The sequence below is a fragment of the Phodopus roborovskii genome, unplaced genomic scaffold, assembly GCF_943737965.1.
Source record: "Phodopus roborovskii unplaced genomic scaffold, PHOROB, whole genome shotgun sequence".
NCBI lineage: Eukaryota > Metazoa > Chordata > Mammalia > Rodentia > Cricetidae > Phodopus > Phodopus roborovskii.
The window spans coordinates 4,349,877-4,372,770 of NW_026125264.1; the positions used below are offsets into that span (position 1 = coordinate 4,349,877).

The following is a 22,894-nucleotide window of genomic DNA, read 5'->3' on the forward strand; positions in this document are numbered from 1 at the left end:
GTTTTCAAAAGTAACTTTGAAATAAGTAGGCAACTATGTATCTCTCCATTGTAGGTCATTAGTGTAACTAATGCTACCATATCGAACAAAGCAAAAAACTTTAAAAAGCTACATTCATGAATGCGCCCTTTCCATCCCCCCCCATTGAATTATTACTTAATTTCGGGTGTCATTAGTACAAATCCTTCTTTGAAACGGACTTCCTGGCCTCCACCATTTCTAATCGTTTTGTGAAGATCCAAATTTTAATAAGAGATTTCAAAGCATATATAGGCAGTTGATTTTCTTACAGTCAACCAAAGAGCTAAGTAAATACAAACGTGTTTTAAATGATACGTTAGCTACAGGAGAGCGTGCTTCCCCCCCCCCACCATCTAAGTTAAAGCTTTTTGTTGAATATAATAAACCTTAAGAATATCTGGAGGTTCTCGCATATTAGGGGAGCCAAAGGTCCCAGAGAGGGAGTGGAGGGCACCTATTTGGCTCTGCAAGTGGAGCAAGCGCCCTCAAGGAACCCCTTATGGCTGTTGCATTCCCTGCGTCCTCACCATTGGACCACTGAGATGGGACATGCCTGAGTCGGTTTGCAGAGGACAGCTGACACCTGGAGCCACTTAGCCTGAGAACCCAAACCCACCCTAATCCACAGCGTAAATGCGGTGAGACTTCACGTCAGCCCTGCCCTGACAATGATCCGCAGCTTCAGCTTCTCCTGCCCTTCTCCAAGATGGCTGTTGTTGGCGCTGGGGATGCTGGGCGTGCTGCCCGCGGAATCGGAGAGGAGGTGATGGGGGCGTGACTTAGGGGCGGAGCTGTCTGGAGCCTTGCGCTGATTGGCCGCGGTGGCCGACCGGCCTCCGGCGCTGGTCCATAGTGGACGCCGCGGCCTGGGGCTGGGATGTGACGGGCAGTGGGCTCCCGGCTCCCGGCGCTGACGGCAGTGAGCGGCGGCTACTGCGGCCAGGACGGCGCAGGCGGGCAGGCGGGCGAAGCCAGGGCGCTGAGGACTGCGGGCCGACAGGGCCGCGGGATGAGGAAGCGGACCGAGCCCGTCACCTTGGAGCATGAGAGCTGCGCCGCCTCAGGCTCGTCCTCCTCCGGCTCGGCCGCCGCGGCGCTGGACGCCGACTGCCGCTTGAAGCAGAACCTGCGTCTGGCGGGCAAGGGGCCGGCAGAGCCGCGCAGCGGAGCGGACGCGGGCATGAAGCGGGCGCTGGGCAGGTGAGACGCGGCGCGGGTACTCATGGGCCCCTCACCTGGCGGGCAGGTATTCCCGATCCCCCACCTCCAGTGATCTGCTGTGGGAGCATCACAGCATCCCATCCTCCCGGCGTCCTCTTCGACCCTTCTTCAGACTGCCTCCCCTCGTCTGGCCCGCAGGGACCGTCCAACCCCATTCTTTCCAACAAGCGCTTGCCTCTGGAGCGTTCCTTCCACCTTCGCTTGCCTGGGTTCAACCCCTACCCTACGGGCTTCTCACTAACCCACCCAACATTCTGGCATGTAGACCCTTATCTGGTTAGCCCGCAGGGATACTTAGCGACCAGGTCAGTAGTAGTCAGGGCTCCAGTAATCCTGACTGGCCCGGGAAGAGTCTCCGAGGAGTTAGAAAGGCCCTGTGTAAGAAGAGGGCCACGCAGGCTGGACTGCAGCCCCTCCAAGTGCTGTTAGCCGCTTGACTTGCTTTGCCTTGACCTCAAACGGAACTCAGTAGCAGCTCTCTTCTGTCTGGAACATTTTGGGGTGCTTGGTCTTTCTCTTTGGTAGTTCATCCTGGGTAACTATTTCAGAGCAGCGTTCGCCGACCCTCTTTCGTGGGGTTAAACGGTTTGTAGTGTCTAGGGGAAAGGATCCTCAGCTGTTGGAGGGAACCGGTGGTTGGCTGTGCAGCTGGCTCCAGGCACTTGAAATCTGGTTATTGAGAATTACTTTGTAAGTCCTGAAGTCTTCTGGGGTTGGTCGATTAGTTAGTTTTGCATCCTCCCTTTGGGATGGAGAAGAGTACAGTTATGTAAAACTGATTTCAAAATTGAAATAGCATATTTCATAGGGATAGGTTTCTTTCTCTCTGATGGTTTCTAAACCGACAATTTGCCAATTTGTAGATTATTATCTTTCCTTGCCAGTCTTGAAGTCTTGATAGTTCATGATCAGAGACGTTTCTTTGCAATATTCCCAAAACAGGAATTGTAGCAGTCATTTCTTTTTACATCAATTGAACATTCCTTATGTATATGTAAAACATTTACCTAAATAGGAAGCAAATCAGAGCTTGTGGCTCTCTGATAAAAGATTATGAACATAAACTATAGAGATCTCTTAAGTCAGTGATTCTCAGTCTTGCAGAAGGGTCAGAACTGGTTGTTTTTGTTTTGTATGTGGATAAAATTAAGTAGCAAGGGGTGGGTGAGATTGCCTATCTGGTGAAGGCTCCTGCCCTCAGCCCTAATGACCTGAGTTCCATCCTTGGGACTTAATGGTGGAAGCAGAGAACTGTCTCCTGAAAGTTGGCATTTGTCCTCCATGCAGTCCACCTCACATATATGCATACAAAATAAATGTACTACATGTAATTAAAAATTAGCACATGATTAATCTTTTGTAAAACTAATATACTCTTTACTTTTTCTTAAGGAAAGTTTGCCTGCATTAAAAACCCTTGATAGTTCAAATACATTTTTTTATTTATATACTTTGCATATAACTTAGATAATTTAGAAGTTCTTTCTTTGAAAAAAGTCAAATTGCTCTGCACTGTAATGTTCAGGGTGTGGGAATACTGCCCTGACACCTTCCTTGTATTAAAAGGACTTGATTAATATTGTGGGACAAAGAAGCATTCAAATGGTGCCCACATTCTCTGAATGAACAGAGGCTTCAGGGGAATAAAGCATAACAAAGGAAGGCCAGGATAGAGTATTGCTCCATAGCTTTCTTTCTGGTTGCCTTTAGAAGACATTCTGGTGCTTCACTCAGCCCAGCCCTGCACTGTTTACATCATCACTTACCTGATGTTGTAATTGTTATAATTGCATGCATACTTGTTGAATTATTTTACCTGTCTCCTCCCCAGCAAGAAGGGAAATGCAATAAGAGCAGGTTGCTTTCTCCACCTCTGTATTCCAGTGCCTGCCAAATGGTAGGGGGCAAAAAAAAAAAAAAAAAAAATGCTCATTGAATAAATGAGTATCTGTGAAATAAATTCCTAGAAGTGGAATTGCTGGTCCAAAGGGTGTGTTTATAGCTGACAGATAAAGCCAAAGTATGCACTGAAGAATTAATACCAATTATGACCTCCATCACTGTAAGTTGCCTGCTCCCAAGACCATGTGTAATTACCACATTTTTGACCTTGCCTGTTTTTTTAAACTCTGTTCCTTGGATACTTTCAGATACATGAAAGTGAAGTAAACATATAATGGTCCACTATGTATCTACCACACACTTTCAAGCTTTCACTGTTCAACAGTATTGAATCATCCCTCTTCACTGCATTTTTTTTTTTTTTTAGGGTGGGGGGTTAGAATATTTTAAAACACATTTTATCAATTGATTGATTGATTGACTTTTCAAGATAGGGTTTTTCTGTGTAGCCCTGGCCATGCTAGAACTAGCTCTGTAGACCAGGCTGGCCTCTAACTCAGAAATCTGCCTGCCATGTGCCTTCACCACCCAGCTTGCAAATTTTAAGTACTTTAGGATAACTTGAACAAACAATTAATTTGAAACAATGTAGTAGTGATAGTACCATATATCAACTATGTAAAACATCCAGTCTGCACTCAAATTTCCTAAATTCTCAGAAATGTCTTACTGATTGTTTTATCTTAAAATTCTGTTTTTTTTTTTTTTTGCTCCCTGCCTATGTATTTCCTTTAGAAAAATTCAATACATTCTTTTTATATATTTATTATTTTGTGTGTATTTGTGCTATGTTTGTGGAAGTACATGTTCCATGTAAAGATCAGAAAAAAATTTCATGGTATTTGTTTTCCTTTCTATCTTTATGTGAGATCTAGGGTCAAACTCAGTTCTCCATGCTCAAATGGCAATTGCCTGTACTATCGGATGAGTCATGCATTTTTATCCTAATTATTTGTTTTTTTTTGTTGTTGTTGAAAACAGGATCCTTTATTATAGCATGTATTCTTATTGTGTTAGTTATAACTAATAACATTATTTCTCATAGTTTTTACAATTGATTCTATTTGATTTTCTGAGTATTCTGTCATGGCAGCTGCAAGTAGTGAGAATTTTGTTTCTTGTCTTCCAGTTTTTAATGTCACTTGTTCCTTTGTCTTTTCTGATTTATGGTATTTGCAGACAGAAAGCCAAGTACTGTTGATGATTCTGGACATGGCTTTACTGAGAGCCAAGCAGAATGGGTAACACTGGGTACCAGTGACTAGTTCATGACTCTGACAGCCAAGTAATGTGGCTGATACTAGGCACTTTCATGACTTTACTGATAATGCTTTTTGAGTTTTTTTGTCATTAATCATCATGCTAGTTATTTTAGTAAGGGGTGTGTGCTGATGATTTTTTTTTTAAATAAAAAAATGAGCTGGATTTTTAAAGTGACATTTTAGCATTTAGCATTTGTGGCAGGTTCATAGTGCTTTTCTCTTTAATATTACAGGTGATTTTTTTTATTATAGAATCATTCCATTTTGGGGATAAGTATTATTATATAGAGGTGTATTGATATTTTATTTAGAAATTGCATTGTTATTTATAAGGCTTATCTATAATTTACTTATAAATTTTTTGCAGTATTGGGATAGCAAACAGTTTTTTTTTTTTTTTAATTTTATTGTATTTTTATGTACATGAATGGGCACATGACTTCAGGTTTCCCAGGTCAGAGGTGTGGGGTCCTTGGTAGCTGGAGTTATAGGCAGTTGTGAGCAACCTGACATGTTGACATGCTATTGAGAACTGATCGGATCCTCTGAAAGATTTGTACGTGCTTTAACACTGAAAACACTGAACCATCTCTCCAGCCCTCACAAGCTTTCTCTCTTCTCCTTCTCCTCCTTCTCCTTCTGTTGTTGTCTCTATCAGTTGTTTCAGCATTGTCTGTAGCTTGTTTAAAAGTTTTGTCTGGCCAGCCATGGGGTTGAGGCAGAGGAAGGTGCTTGAGCCCAGGAGTTTTGGGGTCAGCCTGAGCAACATCGGGGTGGAGGTCTGAATCTCTCTTCCTTTATGTAAGTCTGTTTAAGCTACTTTGTGGCAGAGTTTTAAGTAGCCCAGGCTTGTTATCTGTATAACCAAGGATGACCTTGAATTCTTGGTCCTCTTGCCTCAGCCTCCAAGTGCTGGGCAGGTCTCTGCCACCAGACCTGGCTCAATTTAAAATACTTTCAAAATTGTTTCTTTAAAATTTGTAGAATTAACATGTAAAACTGCTAAGTATGGAACTCTTTTAGCATATAGCATTGTTAACTATTACAAATTGTTCTAGGCCATCAGTATTTAGGCTTTACTACTACTGTCTGGGTCCACTTTTGCTGACTTACACATTCATGGAAAATCATCAAATCATCTATGTAATTTAGCTTCCCCTGGGTCTCTCTATCTGAGGCTATTTTCCTAATATTATTAAACATTTCCTGCCTTCTCCTTTGATTTAGACCAACTAATGATATGTCTAATACATATGTACACTGGAATTTGAGGAAATGTCCCCAAGAAAATATTTGCTTTTTATCCTAGGAGGGCTGGAGGATGCCAGGGGTTACTAGTAGAACTAGTTCTGTCTGAAGGTTTCAGTAGCCCTATGTCCTATTGTTTTTTGTTTGTTTGTGTGGGCTATTGTGTTTTGTATATGGTCTTACCAGCTTTATAAAACCAAACCCCCCAAAAAAAAAAAAAAAAAAAAACTGTAGCTAATTCAGATGGAAACAATTTTTGAGATTAAAGGCCCCTATTTTGTTTTAAGTTCTGTGTTGGTCAAAGGGTGATTTATTTTATTTTATGTTTTTGGGTTTTTGAGACAGGGTTTCTCTGTGTAACAGCCCTAGCTGTCCTGGAACTAGCTCTATAGACCAGGCTAGCCTCGAACTCCTGGAGATCCATCTGCTTCTGCCTCCCGAGTGCTGGGATTAAAGGTGTGCACCCCCACCCCCATGGTGTTTTTTTTTAAAGGTAAATATTGATAATATTGATACAATTAACATAGGAACTCTATACTCTATGGGAAGAGGAATGATACTAATTTGCTTTGTCTGATGAGTAGAGATACAGGGCAGATGAAGGATTTTGTAGGAGTTTCATTTTTTTTTTTTTTTTTTTTTTTTTTTCTTGTAGCCCTGGAATTCTTGACAGTGTTCATGAAAGGTTCAAGCCCTCTAACTTGGACCCTGAGAAGGCATGTGACATGTGTGAAATATATAGTAATGGTGTTTCCTCTTCTTCTCCCAGCCTTTAGACCAAATCCAGGAATGGACAGAGCCCAATGAGCTGCAAGGGAAGGTTTCCTAGTCAGATGACTTTTCATGTAAATACCAAAGAACACATTCAACACCTTCATTTTTCTTGGTCCAGAGAAGGGCCCTCATCCAGCATGTTGCTGACTTTACTGCAGCCCAGAAAGGCTAGTGGCCGAGGTCAGTGTCCATGCCCTTCACCTTTAGCTTTCCCAAGGAATAGCCTCATGCATCCCTGTATATGTCTCTTCAAGCTTAATTTACTGAAATGAGAGGAAGCTTTTATTCTTCTGTTTTCCTTTCCTGCACCAAAACCAACAGAATTGGTACCAAGTAGCAAGTTGACTGTGAAAATTCTCCCAGACCCCCATTGGGTCAGCCTTTTCCCATTGTGCAGGACTTGTCATGGTTGCACTATAGCCTGACACCAGTAACCTGACCCCAGGTTTTATTAGGACTGTGGGATGTGTATATATGCACGTGTGCGCGCGCCTGTGTGTGTGTGTGTGTGTGTGTGTGTGTGTGTGTGTGTGTGTTTCTGTTTGACTCAAAGTTCCTTTCAGCCCACAATCGCTACTTCTTAAGTGGTGACTCTGACAGACAGACAGGCCTGAAAGGACAAGTATCAGGCAGCACAAGACACCCCAAGACCATGTTCTCAGCACAAAGGAGATTTATTTGCCCTAGAGGGACAAAGGGCAGGGAATAAGAGACAAAGACAGGAGATAGAGGATGAGGGAGACAGAGAAAGGAACAAGGGAGTGGGGGAAGGGATATTTGTCCTGGAGGGACAAAGGACTGCCTCTGGATAGAGAGGAGACAGAAGTGGCCCGTAGGCAAATGACAGTTTATAAAGGGAAAAGGGGAAACCCCCGTTAGGATGAGGTGTTTAATTTTAATTAGGCATGCATGTTAATTAGGGCAGCCAAAAGAGGGCTTTTGATGGTGGGACTTCAAGTGGCCAAATAAGGGAATAGACCTTGGTGGCTATCTTTAGGGATGCAATATAATGATTTTTAGCAAGGAAGAGGGACTAGGGGAATGACAAGGCCTGCCAGAATCATGTTTGTCATGCTTGGGCCTCCTACAATCCTACAAGGTCTACATTGTGGGAGATGCCTTTGGGCAGACTGAAAACTCTTGACATGCTCATGGAGGCCACCTTAGAAAGAATCATGGACTTGGGAGGGCCTATGCCCTGTCCCAAATGATATGACAGACTTTGATGATTCCCTTGGAAGGCCTCACCCTTCCTGGGGAGCAGAAGAGGGCTGGGATGGGGGATTGGTGGGGGGCATGGGAGGATGGAAGGGAGAGGGGACTGGGATTGATATGTAAAATAAGATTGTTTTTAATTTAAATAAAAAAATTTTAATAACACACTCACACACATACACACACGCACACTCTCGTGTACACATACACAATCTGACCTGATTCTAAAAAGAAAGAAAGAAAAACAATCATGGAATTTTTTAAAAGTTTAAAAGTGACTTGGTAGAGAGAGCATCTGTTAGTGGGTTAAGGTGCTTGTTGTACAAATCTAGTGACTTGAGTTTGATCCCTGAAATCCATGTATAGGTAGAAGGAGAGAATCCTACAAAGCTGTCCTCTGCCTTTTACATGTGTGCCATGACAAACATGCCCCCATACATTCAGGTGTGCCCACACACACATACACACTTTTAATACTTTAAAAAAAAAGTAATGGAAGATAGTCACTTTATCATGTCTGTGCTAATAAAGGTGGAATCCTGTTTCAGATGCCTGCTACTCCTCCCAAGAGAACACTTGCATTTCAAATAAAATATGCAGGAAGACTGTTTAATGACAGTTGTGACAAGCTTCAGGTCAGTGCTCTTTGTCTACAGTTGGTACCACAAAACTTAAGTTTCAGTGAATTTGTGCTTTGTGAGCGGCTCTGTCAGCATAGCAAGTCACTTGTCCTATCCTATGTTGTAATTGGCATGTGGAATTTCAGGACAGAGGGACTAAGTCAGCACAGGAAAGATGATAGCCAGGTTGCTGGGACTAAAATGTCCATTATCTAGAGGACCTGTCATTAGGGTTTAGTCTCCTCCAAGCTAAGTTCCATATTTTATAGGATGCTGCATTGTGACCTGAGTCTCAAGTAAGTCTTTTCAGAATCCCTGGCTTGACAGAAGCTACTTAACTTTCTGAGTCTGTTATTTTTTAATCCGTAATGTGGGGATAAGAATGTCTCCCAGTTGGATTATGGCGAGGCCCAGGTGTGTGGAAAAGTCCTGGCACCTGGTGAGCATCAGGCAGTAGCATCTTCTGGTATAACTGTCCCATTGTTACTACTAATATTATAAGCTAAAGAAACTGAGAAAGCTGTATGCTCGTGTCAAGAATTTATTCCACCTTCCCATTCCTGCCCCAGTTTATAATCTGACATTTCATAGTTGTGCATTTAGTATATCCTAGTTGGTAAACATGTCTTTGATATTTTTTTAGTATGTCCTAGTTGGTAAACATATTTGTGGGTTTTGGGAGGAGGGGGGCACACTCAAAAGCTCAGTAGAGGTCCGAATAAATTGCAGGAATTTGTCATAGAATATTGTTTTAACTATGTAAAAACGTGTTACGTTTGTTTATGCTGCACAGTATTACTTTAACTGTATAAAGGTGTGTTACTTTTGTTTATGCTGCGTTTGTTTAAGATGTAAGGATGTGTGTTTAATGATGTAAAGATGAGTTGCATTTGTGAAGGCCAGAGGGCAGTTTGTGTGAGTTGGTTCTCTCCTTGTATCACGTGGGTCCCAGGGATTGAATTCAGGTGGTCAAGTTTGGCAGTAAGTGCTCTTACCCATTGAGCCATCCTGCCAGCCCTGAGCTATTCTTTTAACAATTTGAATATCTGTGAGGTATGATAATACTTGCAAGGCTTCAGCAGTGTTCACAGACTTTATTTTCCTATGGGAGAGACAGCAGATAACTCTGTTAGGTGCTCTGGATACTAAGAGCTGTAAAGCCAGTAAGAGGCCACAACTGTGGTAGTGGTCTAAATGAGAAAGAAGCCTTTCTGACAGTGGGACAATTGAGTGGAAGCTTCTGGCTGCTTTGAAGCAGAAGAATGGCACAATAGGCTATGTATCCCTCTCTCTCTCTAGTGTGTGTGTGTGTGTGTGTGTGTGTGTGTGTGTGTGTATAATACGTGTGTAGATATAGAGAAATATCTTGTCTGTGATGAAAACAACCAGGAGATGATGAGGTTAGGGGTGTTGTCATCAGTGTAAAAAAGACATTATGGGGCTTGGACTGAGGAAGCCTTGGAGATGGGGGAGAAATGTGGAATTCTGACCATACCTCAAAGGAGGCATTCTCAGAACTTACTGATTGCTTGAATGGAAGAGTGTGTGTGTGTGTGTGTGGGGCGTCTTCTGTGAGTAACTGGAAGAATAGAGCTACATTGCTGAGAAGGGAACTATTTTAGATGGTTTATTGCTGTAACTACCACAGACTGGAGAAGATTTTTAATTTACAGTTCTGCAGTGTGGAAAGTCCAGAATCAAGGGGCTGTATTTGGTGGGGGTAGGAGGGATGTTGGGGCTACAGTTTAACATAGCAGAAGTTGTCACATGCAGAAAGAGTATTTTAGAGAAAATGGAACAAGGACAGATGTTTGACCACTCAAGAGAAAAGATTTTCACTCCTAACAAAGCCACTCTTGATTTTTGACCCACTTCTGGTTATAACACCTTTAATCTAGTCTCACCACTTCTCAAATATTTCATCCTCTCAATATAGCCCTATTGGTAACTACATTTCAACATGTCTGAGGTATGGTAGTGTATGCCTGTTGTCCTAACTTCTGGGGGTACCAAGGAAAGAAGGAAGGGTTATTGTATATTTTGGAGGGGTTCAAAAGTCTCACAGATCTGAAAGAAATCACAGTACAGCATCAACTCAAGGGTCCCAAGTTCAGAGTCTCATCTGAGTCAGATATGGGTGGCATTCCAAGGTTTCATCCTGAGACCTGTTCTCGCCTGCTGTGAGCCTTACTTCCAAAATATAGTGGCGGGGCAGGCATTCCAAAATGAAGAGGTAGGCAAGAAGAAAGAAGTAGTGGTCCCTGTTAAGTCCAAACCCATCAGGTAAAATAGCATTGGTCTAAAAGCTAAAGGATGGTGTTCTTTGCTACTACATCCCACGCCTTGAGCACTATAGGATAGTAACAATGTGTTTCTGGGTGCTTCAGCCTTTACCTTCTGCAGCACTCTTGCTTCTGTAGCTTTGTTAGGCTTTTACCAGCAGTCATAAGTTGGAGTTTCTTACCTCAGTTCTTCCAAAGTGGAGTCTCACAGGTAGCTCTACAGGATCTTTCTGGTGGCCCCACCCTTATAACTTTGCTGAGCATTTGCCCTAGAGCTATTTCTGTGGTGGCTCTGCCTCATATCTCTATCTAGTCTCCTTGGCTGTTGACAGCCTACTCAAAATCAAGGTATACATGCCTTACAGCTCTCAGAATGCTCCAGATCATGGGCAAAGTTAAACTGGTCTTTAGAACTCTATAAACAAAGTGATCTTTGCTCTGATTTCCCATATGGTTCCTCATTTGTGCCTGAGCTCTCACAAGGATGGCCTTTACTCTGTTTTCTGATAGAGTTCCACACTTTGAGATCTCACAAGGATAGCCTTTAACCTTTATTCTGATTTCCAGTATAGTTCCTCATTTTTGTCTGCCCTGGCTAGCTTTAACTGTCGAGTTGACGGTTAACCCTAGAATCATTTGAGAAGGAAATCTTAAATAAGGGATTGCCCAGGTCAAGATTGACTGTGGCGTATCTGTGGGGGAATTGTCTTGATTGTTAATTGATGTGTGAGGGCCTAATATGCTGTAGGTGGCACCAAATCCTGGACAGGTGGTTTTATGCTGTATCAGAAGCTACAAGTGAGCCAGGAAGCTCTCCATGGTTTCCTGTCAAGTTCTTGCGTGTTCTTGCCTTGACCTCTCTCACTGATGGACTGCAACTTAGAAGCTGAAATAAACTCTGTCCTCTGATTTGCTTTTGGCTAGAGTGTTTAATTACAGAAAGGAAACTGAATAGTGTTTGAGACCCAGCAAACATTTAAGCAAAACTGATAAATTCTTGACTTCCCTGAAGCTCTTTTTCTTTCTTCCTTTTTTTAAAAAAAATATTGATTTATGTATTTATTTGTTTTTTACATACCAACCATAGTTCCCCCTCTCTCCCCTTCTCTTACTCCCCCCATGGGGGTTAACAAAGTCTGGCATATCAAATTGAGGCAGGACCAAGTCAGCAACACCCCCACCCCTCGCCAACCAGTTGAAGCTGAGCAAGATATCTCTCTATATATAGGGAATGGACTCTATAAAGGCACTTCATGCACTAGGGATAAGTCCTGGTCCCACTGCCAGTGCAGTGGCCCCACAGACTGCCCAAACCACAGAACTGTCACCCACGCTCAGATGGCGTAGTTCAGTTCCATGTAAGTTCCCCAGCTAGTAGTTCAGCTCCCACTAGCTTAGGTCAGCTGTCTCTTTGGGTTTCCCCATCATGATCTTGACCCCTTTGCTCATATAATCTCTCCTCCCTCTCTTTGACTGGACTCTGGGAGGCTGGTCCAGTGCTTAGCTGTGGATCTCTGCATCTGTTGAAGCCCTTTTCTGAGTCCTTACCAGAATTATCCCTAATGCTTTGCTCATGAAAATATAGGCTTTTTCTAACTTTCTCCAAATTATCCCAACTTTAACCCATTACCAAGTTCTAAGCCTTCTCCCACATTTTCCTGCGTGTATGTGTGGGGGTTAGAGGAGGACCTTGAGTGCCCTCTGTCATTCTCCACCTTAGTCCTTTGAGGCAGTCTCTCCAAACCCAAAGCTTTCGATTTTCAGCTGGCAACCAGCAAACCCTAGAAATCCTCTTGTGTGTGTCCCATTCAGTCCTGGGGTTCCAGGCACTATGAGGATCACATCCAGGTTCTTATATGCACTCAGAGAGAATGCTAGGCTACAGGCTGAAGTTGTCATTCTTGCAGAGCAAGCACTCTTAAACCACTGTGCCATTTCTCCAGCCTCTTAGTCTGTTTTTATAGCTTTACAGAAGACCATTGATTGGGAAGATTATAAACAAATAGGAGCTTATTTGGCTCACAGTTGTAGAATATGAGAATTCTAGGATTGAGGATCATATCTGTTAGGGCCTTCATTATGGGTTATACATAACGTGATAGCAGGCATCATATGGCGAGAGAGAGAACTCAGGGAGTAGAGTAGTTTCAAGGAAGAAGTCACATATCAGAGCCTGTCACCTTTATTACAAAACTACTCCCTTGATCTTTAAGCCATTTGTTCAGTAAGTTTGTCAAGATGAAGGAAGAGGACCTGGAGGTATGGCTCAAGTGGTAGAGCACTTGGCATTCGCAAGGTCCTGGGTTTGACCATCAATACTGTAAAAAGAAAGAGATGGAGATAGAGAAGAACTGCCAGTTGAAGAATAGAAGCAGAGCTAGGAGTGTTTTGACCTTTTTGTTGTTTTGTTTTGAGACAGGATTTCTCTATGTAGCCCTGGCTTTCCTGGTATTTGCTCTGTGTAGATCAGACTATTCTCAAACTCAGAAATCCTCCTGCTTTTGCCTCCCAAATACTGGAATTAAAGGAATGTTTTGATCTTGTATTGGTTCTTGAAACTGGGAAGAAGTGGTCTTGCACTTTAAAGTGAAGAAAAAAAAAGTTAAATTGCCTTCAGTTGTTACCAGACTAATGGAAGTTCCACAAAGGATTGGATATATTGACTGACCACTCATATAATGGAAGGGTAAAAATGTAGGGTTGATGCCAATTATTTTGATGTAGTGAAAGAGGACCCTATAAAATATCAAGATGTTGATTTTCCATTGCTTTTAATACCGTGTGTAGCAGATACATTATGCTCTTTTGTCTTTGAGCTGTGCCATTCTCAATGCTAAAATACCCACATAGCTTTGCTTGAAAATAACGTTAATGTCAGGAATACATTATTGTATTCCTCAGTTGCTGAGCTTTCCCAGGTACTGTGAAAGCAACTGGTGATGCAAGGAGAGGGTACAGTTCCCTAGGGAATCTTGTTTTTCAGCTTTATGAATGGCAGCAATCAGCTCTTACATTCAAATGTTTTGATCAGTGCTATGGCTTAGACAGAACACAAGAGTGATTGGAGACCATCTGTCTGCTCTCATAGTCACCTTTTTCTTTCAGAGTCTTGTTGTATAGCCCAAGCTTACCTTAATGTTTACTTCTATCCTGGTTTGAAAAAAAAAAAATAGCCCCCCAAAGGGAGTGGCACTGTTAGGAGGTGTGGCTTTGTTGGAGTAGGTGTGGTCTTGTTGGAGGAAGTATGTCATTTTGAGGTCTCATATATGCTCAAGCCACACCCAGTGTCTCAGACCACTTCCTGTTTCCTATGAATCAAGATGTAAGAACTCTCAGCTCCTTCTTGAGCAACATGTCTGCCTGCATTCTGCCTTGCTTCCCACCATGACAATAATAGATTAAATCTCTGGACTGTAAGCAAGCCACCACAATTAATTGTTTTCCTTTATAAGAGTTGCCATGCTTATGGCAATAGAAACCCTAAGACACCTTTCTTCTGCCTCAACCTCCTGAGTACTAACTGGGATTACAACAGGCATTTACTCATCACTATGCTTGATTTTCTGATGTCTCCTTTTTTCTTTTTTGAGATTGGATCTTTGTAGCCAAGGATGGCTTTAAATTCCTGATCTTCCTGACTTTGCCTCCCAAGTGCTGGGATTACAGGTATGCACTGTAGATCAGGCTGGCCTCAAATTCACAGAGGTCTGCCTGTCTCTGCCTCCGAGTGATGGGATTGAAGGCATGTGCCACCACTGCCCATCATATCATCCTTTCTTAAAGACCCATTTATTTCATTATTTTTATGTGCTGATTTATGTTAAAAGTAACCTATCTTGTGGCCTCTTGTTCCATTCAAATGAAATAATGCAAAGAACATCACTGACCAGCTACACAGTCTAGAAATAGAACAGAAAGTCTCACAGTTAGGGACACAAGGCACTCTGACAAAGCATGTTATGTCAGTACTCTTCAAATATAGCTATGTATGAAGCCTTGAAAATGAGGAATAACAAAACAACCATTGAAGAACACTTACTATCTAGCTTAACATTTCAGAAGAGCCTCTTAAACCAGTATGGGCTGTGTGGAAGCCTGCCAGTGTCTCCCCAAAGCCTCAAGAGAAAATGGAAAGATTATATAGGGCCCAGGGAAGATTTCTAGGTGTGAAGTCACCCAGGAGATGCCATCGCTATGGTGAGAGGCCGCTCAGGGGCCATCACTCTCTCATTCAGTTCCTTTCTTTGTATCTGATTCCAAAGTAGTAAAGATCCTATAGTGAGAATCAGAGTATAGAAAGATAACAGGGAAGTGAAATTCTCTTCCAGAGTTTTAACTGTGTTGTTAAAATATTGAAAATGGGATTTGTGTCTTTTTTCATTCATTAGCCTTCCTTGAGAGCTAGTTAATACAACTAAAACGTGGCAGGAGAGTGGGTCTCAGTCTGTGTGGAACTTACGGTTTTGTGAAGGAGAAATAGCCAAAAGGCAGACATAAATACCAAGGAAAATTTCAACAGTGTGATGAAGTGCTGCGCAAAAACAAAACCAAAAAAAAAAAAAAAAAAGAAACAAGAATAAGGAAACATGGCCATGTATGAAGCCTTGAAAATGAGCCCTACCTCCAATAACTTTATTTTTGTTACTACCAGAACCCTACCCTGTCTACCTTCCCTGCACAAACACAAAGCAGACTTTCCATAGTAGGATACTCAACTGCTCAACTCTGCCAACAAAATCCTCATGATTTTTGTTTTCCTTTTTGAAAACAAAGAGACATTAGAGGTTGTTGTTGCACATTTCATTAAGGCCTTGAAGTTTTCAGATATGTAGTGCAATTGCACCTAGTACCAACTGTGTTGGAATAAGATTTCCATCTCACTGGGTATAGTGGTGCATGTAAGGCAGAGGCAGGTGGATATCTATAGGTTTGAGGTCAGCCTGGTCTACAAAGTGTGTTCCAGGACAGCCAGAGCTGTTACACAGAGAAACCCTGTAATGAGTCTTTTCCTGAAGTCCCAGCTCTCAAATAATGGCATGGAGACTTGTTAATTATGAAAGTTTGGTCTTAGCTTAGGCTTGTCTCACTAGGTCATATAATTTAAATAAGCCCATTTATTTTAATCTGTACACTGCTATGTGGCTTGTAGCTTTTACCTCTCCTGCTACATGCTCTGCTTCCTCTGAGTCCAGCTGGCAACTCCCCCTTCTTCTCAAGTCCTCTCTCTTCCCAAAAGTCCCGCCTAATCTCTTTTTGCCTAGCTACTGGCCATTCAGCTCTTTATTAAACCAATCACAGTGACACATCTTCACAGTGTAAAGGAATATCCTGCAGCAAAACTCTGTTTCAAAAAACAAAAACAAACAAATTCTACCTAAAAAGAAATATTTAATTCAGCTAATAGTGTTGGGAGATAATCCTTATTAATGGGATTATTCTTTTGTTCTTTCTAAGAAAATATGTTGTAATAAAATAAAAAAGAAAATACTTCAGCTCTTTTGCTGATTACAGTAACAGAATTGTAATGGTTACTTTTCTAGTGCTGAAACAGTATCAGACAGAACACCATAAGGGAAGGGGGGTTTATTTTGGTGCTCAGTTTTCAGAGGGTATGATCTACTATGGCAGTGAAAGCATAGTGGTCAGAGCTGCTCACAGCTCATGTGGCAGCTATTTTACATGGAGAAAGATGAATGCCACTCACTTTCTTCTTTTTCCACTCTTATTCCATCCAAGCCCATGGGATGGTCACTTATTCAGGTCAAGTCTTTCTTCCTCAGTTAATCTTCTCTGAAACATTTTCACAGATACTCCAAGGCACATGCTCCAATCTCTTCGGAGGTCCTAAATTTGACATTATGTTATGTTAGTCATCACAAGTCCACTCCTTGTCAGTTTTCAAACACATAACTTGAATCTGTAATACTTTATCCCCTCCCTTCACATCCCCATTCACCTCCCCAAAACCCACTCCTGTCTATCTCAGAATTTATATAATTTCAAGAGTACCTTCAAACATTATTCAGAAGGCTAAGTTTTCAAAGTCTCCTCTTTGAATTGATGCTTTGACTCAAAGCATTCTCTCAACTCTAGCCACTGTAAGATTTTTCAAATGTTACATACTTCCAATATATAGTAGCACAGGGAAGACATCCCCATTCTAAAAGAGAGGGGGCATAGCAAAGAAATATCAGACCAGACTAAGACCAAAGCCCAACAGGGAAAACACCAAAGTTTTGCAGTTCCAGGTTCAGCATTTAGGGCTCATGGTAGCATTGTCTAGTATCCAACAGGCTTGGGTAGTCATAATTCTCCAGCTCTATTACCTGTGACATACATGGCATCTGTCATGAGCTGACTCCTCTTAGTATGAATAGTTTTCCTTGGTGATAACCCTCATTCCTAGCATCTGCAACACCCTGGAGTCTGTATCTATTGTAGATTGGTCTTCATATTCATAGCTTTACAAATAGCCACTCAGGAGTTCCATTCAGGAAATCTTACCCTGCCATATATTGCCTAGCCAAGTGACTTTCCTGAACCTTGAAGCAAACCTCATTATTTCTACAACACTTGTATTTTTCATGCCTGCAAGGTGACTGCAAATTGTGTTTCTGGCTTGAAATGTAGCCTGGCCACTTTGAACCATGGTGGTAGCAGCCTATGTTTCTTTGCAGATGAACTTGGGGAAACATCATTCTTTCTTTTTATTTCATGTTCATTGGTGTTTTGTCTGTGTGTATGTATGTCTGTATGAGGGCATTAGCTCCCCTGGACCTAGAATTAAAGACAGTTGTGAGCTGCCATGTGAGTGCTGGGAATTGAACCTGGGTCCTTTGGAAAAGCAGCCAGTTCTCTTAACTGCTGAGCCATCTCGCCAGCTCCAGAAAACATTTTTCTAAGGGATCCTGCAGCAATAGAGTGTCTTGGGAGCTCTGTCTTCTCAGGCATTCTCTTCCATTCTTCTTTTAAATTAATTTGCATTTTTATGCCCTGGAGCTTTTGATAGATTGAGGTCTTAGCTTCATGATACCTTTTCTATTGTCCCAGTTCAGAGTGTGATCTCTTTAATTGAACCAGAATATCAGTTACAATGACTTTGTCTTCAGCTACTTTGAACTTTAAAATTTGTTCAAGATCCTCCATTTACAAAACTCTATGCTTTTCACATCTTTTTTGTTCCACTTAAGCAATCTCACTGTAGACTGTATATATAGTCTTGAAATTACCTCTGTAAAACAACCTATTACCTTCTAATGTAGCCTCACTCAAAATTTCAGAACATAGAACATAGCCAGAGCTTTTGCTAAAATACAATACAATAGTTTCGATCACAATTCCTGGTAGAATCCTTGTTTCTCTCTGAAACCTGATGAACAGTCTTTTCATATCTGCTTTTCTGAGTTTCCAGCAGACCAACTCATTATCTATGCTTGCAACACTCTAGGGTTTCTCCAGGTCACAGCTCCAAACTCATCCACTTTCCTCCCATATACTTGTTTCCAAAGCCTAGGAACTGCTCAGTTAGGTTGGTTTATCACAGCAAGGCTCCACTCAGCAGTACCAGCTTCCTGTATTTAGTTACTTTGTAAACCTTTTCATCAGTGGGGTAGCTGATAGACCAACTTAAGTGAAGAAAGGTTTGTTTTTAACTCACAGTTTCAGAGGTACATTCTTTCACAGTAGGGAGCAACTGGCTTGGCAGGAGCATGTGGCAACTCCCTTTTTTTAGGGATTTTATTTTATTTATTATGTATACAGTGTCTGCCTACATGTGTGCCTCCATGACAGGAGAGGGAGTCAGATCTCATTATAGATGGTTGTGAGCCACCATGTGGTTGCTGGGAATTGAACTCTGAACCTCTGGAAGAGCAGCCAGTGCTCTTAACCTCTGAGCCATCTCTCCAGCCCAGCAACTGCCTTTTACATGTCGCCAAACAGGAAGCAAGAAGAGGTGAATGTTGACATTCAATTCACTTTCTCATTTTTCCCATCCTGTCCCTAGCTCATGAAATGATTCTGCTCATGTTCAGGATAGGTCTTTCCTCCTCAGCTAATCTCTGATTTCCTCAGAGGTGTGCCTCAGTCCTCCAGGTAATTCTGAATCCAATCAAGTCGACAATGAAGGTTAAGCATCACTACAGGTATTACTGAAAAACAATTATGAACAATTATGAAAGGATAAATAGAACTTCCACCTCTCTGGGAGTTACGGAGCACACCTGCAGCCCTAATAGTAGGAAGCCAAATCGAGAACATCATTTTGAGGCCAGCCAGGTATAATTAGTGAGACCTTGTCTTAACAAAAACAACAAAACATTCTACCTCCAGCCCATTTAGTGACACATGGGGTTGAGTTTACTTGAAGTAGCTGAAACAGCACCACAGCAAAAAAGAAAGAGAGAGAGAGACAGTATACATGGAATAAAGGTTTGTTTGTTTACACTGTCTTTTGTAGCCTAGACTGGCCTCAGAGGCACTATGTAATGGGGCAGGTCTTGAACTCCTGATCCTCTGTCTCTACCTCCCAAGTGCTGGGATTGCAGTTGTGCACCTCTATGCTCAGATAAAATAATGTTTTCAAAATACCTGGCATTGAGCAACAAGAGCCAGTAATCCCTGGAGAGGACTGACAAATGAGATAAGCCCTAGGATTGCTGGACCTGACAGGGTTTCTCTGTTGTAACAGCCCTAACTGTCCTGAACTCACTCTGTTGACCAGGTTGGCCTGTAAATTATAGAGATCCACCTGCCTCTGCCTCCTGAGTGCTGGGATTAAAGGTGTGGGCCACCACCACCCGGCTTTGTTGAAGCTCTTATATCAAAGTAATGGCAGACTGGGTGACTTAAATGATAAATTTATTTTCTCATAATTCTGGAGGCTGGAATTCTAAGGTAAACTTGTTTGCATAGTTTTTTGAAAACTGACTACCTTCCATTTTCTTCACAGTCTTTTGTCTATATGTGTCTGTTAATACTTTTTTTTTTTTTTCTTTTTTGCTTTTCCTCATTTTGATTTTGTTTTTTGAGACAGCATTTTATGTAGTCCAGGCTGGTCTTAAGCTTACTACATAGCTACAAATGATGTTGAACTCTTCTGATCTCCCTCCTTTTGAAGTACTGGGTTTACAGGTATGCATCATCACTCCAGGCTCCAAATTCACCATTTTACCAGTTTCAAATTTCTTCTTATAAGGATTAAACATAGTGGATTACTGCTAACTCAACTGATCTCCTTTAAAGACCTCTCTAAATATAGTTACATGCTCTAACATTTCAAAAAACCCAAAACTACATTAAATGGGCACACAAGCGTCGTTTCAACCACAGTAATATTTTTAAAAGATCAGTTCATAGTGACAAGGGATCCATTAATGAAGAGGACAGATATAACACTACTAAATATTTATGCACACAATTGGCAGAGCTTCAAAATATACATCTTCATTACTTTTCTCATAACTGTAACTTTGCAAAAATAACAGGATACAAAAGTATTTTGGTTTAGTTGAGTTGGTCATAGCAGGGAAAGCATGGTGAAGTTTCATGGCAATATTCATGGTGGCAAGAAGTGTGTGACTGATGCTCCTCATACCTTAGCAGATCAGGAAGAAACAGAGATATGATGGAAACAAGGCCAGGCTGAAAAGCACATTCCAGTGATCCTTCTCTGCTGGATCTTGGTACATCCACATAGTGGAGCACTGGAGTAAACAAAAACAAAAATAAACAAGCTAACTTAGCAGAAACAGTTACTTTGCCATCCTGGATGTATTTGAGAAAAATCCTCAATGTACAATAGCAAATGTGAATTCTCATGTAAACTATGAACTCTGGGTACAAATGTGTTGATGCAGGTTCTTCAGCTGACAATGTTCCACTCTGCAGGGGATGTGATGGGGTAGGGGTGTAGGTGTATATTTATTTATAGAGAGAGTATATGGGAAATCTCTGTTGCTTCTGCTTCATTTTGTTGTCAACCTAAAACTGCTCAAAAATATTAAGGGCTTAAAAGAGAGAAATGAATATTGACAGGTGTTGTAGAATATTATCTTAAGGTGTGTTCCATTTGTTTATGTTGTGGAACATTTGTTTAACGATGTAAAGATGTGTGACTTTTGTTTATGCTGCATTTGTTTAATTCCATAAAGCTATGATTCTTTAGTGTGTCAATTATGTCTCAATAAAGCTGTTTTTTTTAAACTAACTACACGTTACAGTACTTTTATGTGAGAGTTTGGAAGGAAACTATCTGACTTTGGTCTAGTCTGTGGTAGAATTCTGGGTTTTACTCCTACTGGCCTTTGGTATTTGTGAGCCTTTTCAAGTAATCTGAAACACCATGGAGAAGGCAAGATCAAGTTTCCTTTGTGTATTTTTGTGTATTTATGACTATGCTTTTTTTTTTTTTTTTTTTTTTTCATTCCAAATGAGGATTCAGTGGAATGGAAAAAGTGGGCTGAACCTCTGAGGCCTGGGATGTGAGCTCATTGCCACGCAGAGGCCAGACCTAGGCATGGCATTTGATAGCACTGAGTTCATTTTCCATTTCGCTACAATGGGAGCATGATCTATGCTTCCTCCCTTCCTGGCTGTACTAAGATTTCAGCATGATCATATCATTAGTATGTAAGAATAAAGTTCTATAGTTTGTTTCCCCTCATCTGTTTACCCCATCTACTACTTCTGAAATGTAAAAGAAGTTTACAGAGAACACCTATTTGTGCCTTGTTTTAGCCCCATGACGTTGGGGTATATATACTATAGTAAAGCTCTACTGTTTGGCTACAGCCCAAGTCCTACTTTCTTTTCCTTTTGATACTTGGTGTCATTCATTACCTGGCCTTGATTCACTGTGTAGCCCAGACAGGACATGAACTTACAAACCTTCTTCGGCTTCTCAGGTAGTTGGAATTCCATCCTGAACTATCAGGCCTACCTAGCTTTGCCTAGATTTTATGATGCTTCTCAATACTGTTACACATTGCTAACTTAGATCATGTCCTTGTATTTTTGCATTAACCACAGGTTTCAGAATTTTCCTCAACACATTTTGTATGTGTGCTATACAAATAGCACTGAAAATCAGGTAATTTTACTTTATTTGGTAAGAGATATGCAGTTCTGTTTTCTCTTTCTCTCTCTCTCTTTTTTTCTCTCTCTCTTTGTTTGTGTGTATGCATGCATATTCATGTTTGTGAATGTTCATGTGGAGAGCAGAGGTCAACCCCATTGTTATTCCTCAGGTACTGTTCCTAGATTTGAGATGAGGCCTATCACTGGCTTGAGCCCGCCATGTAAACTAAGCTAAGCTGGCTGCTTAGCTACCCCATTTTCATCTTCTCAGTGCTAGGATTAAAAACTTGTACCATGAAACCTGGTTTTTTTTTTTTTTTTTTTTTTTTCTTTAATGTGGGTTTTTAGGGATTGAATTTATGTCCTTGTGCAAAGCAACCATTTTAGTGAGTTATCTTTCCAACTCCCCGTTCTTATTTCGAGAGGGTTCTTATTGTGATGCCTAGATTGACCTTGAAATCCTCAACCCAAGTGATTATCTGGCTTAAATTTTTTTGGTGTTGTTTTTTGAGACAGGGTTTCTCTGTCCTGGAACTCTGTAGACTAGGCTGGCCTCGAACTCACAAGATGTGCCTTCCCCAACCCTTCACCCTCTCAGTGCTGGGATTAAAGGTGTGTGGTTATTAGAATCAGAAACTTCCACAAACAGGCAGCTTATTGCATTTATTTCTTTTGCAAATACCTTAGTCTGTTTTCTGTTACTATAATAAAACATATAAAGAACAGAAGTTTATTTTTCACAGTTCTAGAGGCTGGAAAGTCCACAATGGAAGTTCTAGCAGGTTTGGTATAGGCAGTTGTTCACTTTTTAAGATTTTGCACACCATAAATGGATTGAACTTGAAGAAACCATCCTGAGTAAGGTAACCCAGTCACAAAAAGAGGAACATGGTATGTACTCACTCATATATGGATTTTAGACCTAGAGCAAAGGATCACCAGCCTGTAATTCACACCGCCAGAGAAACTAGGATACAAGGAAGAACCTAAGAGATTCATACAAGATCCCTCACAGAAGGGGAAAGGGACAGGATCTCCTGAGCATATTGGGAGCGGAAGGGGGTGGGATGGGGGTATGGGGAGGGTGGGGGGGGCAGTGAGTAGAGAGGGAGTTAGGAGAAAGAAAAGGGGAGGAGAATATATAGGAAAATTGAGTCATGGGATGAATAGACAGAGAGAGAGAGAGAGAGAGAGAGAGAGAGAGAGAGAGAGAGAGAGAGAATAATAGGCAGAACCATTGGAGGTTTGAAGAGAAAACTGATTCTAGAGAAAT

At 41.4% G+C, this 22,894-nt stretch overlaps 1 protein-coding gene across 1 annotated transcript in view; it reads left to right on the forward strand.

The window, feature by feature from the left end:
- Positions 1-840: 840 nt before the first annotated feature.
- The window catches only part of Abhd12 (abhydrolase domain containing 12, lysophospholipase), a 76,418-nt gene continuing 54,364 nt past the window's right edge, over positions 841-22,894 (forward strand). The window contains exon 1 of the mRNA XM_051193977.1: positions 841-1,221. Coding sequence (XP_051049934.1) covers positions 1,031-1,221 — 191 coding nt within the window. The 5' untranslated portion in view covers positions 841-1,030. The remainder of the gene's footprint in view (positions 1,222-22,894) is intronic.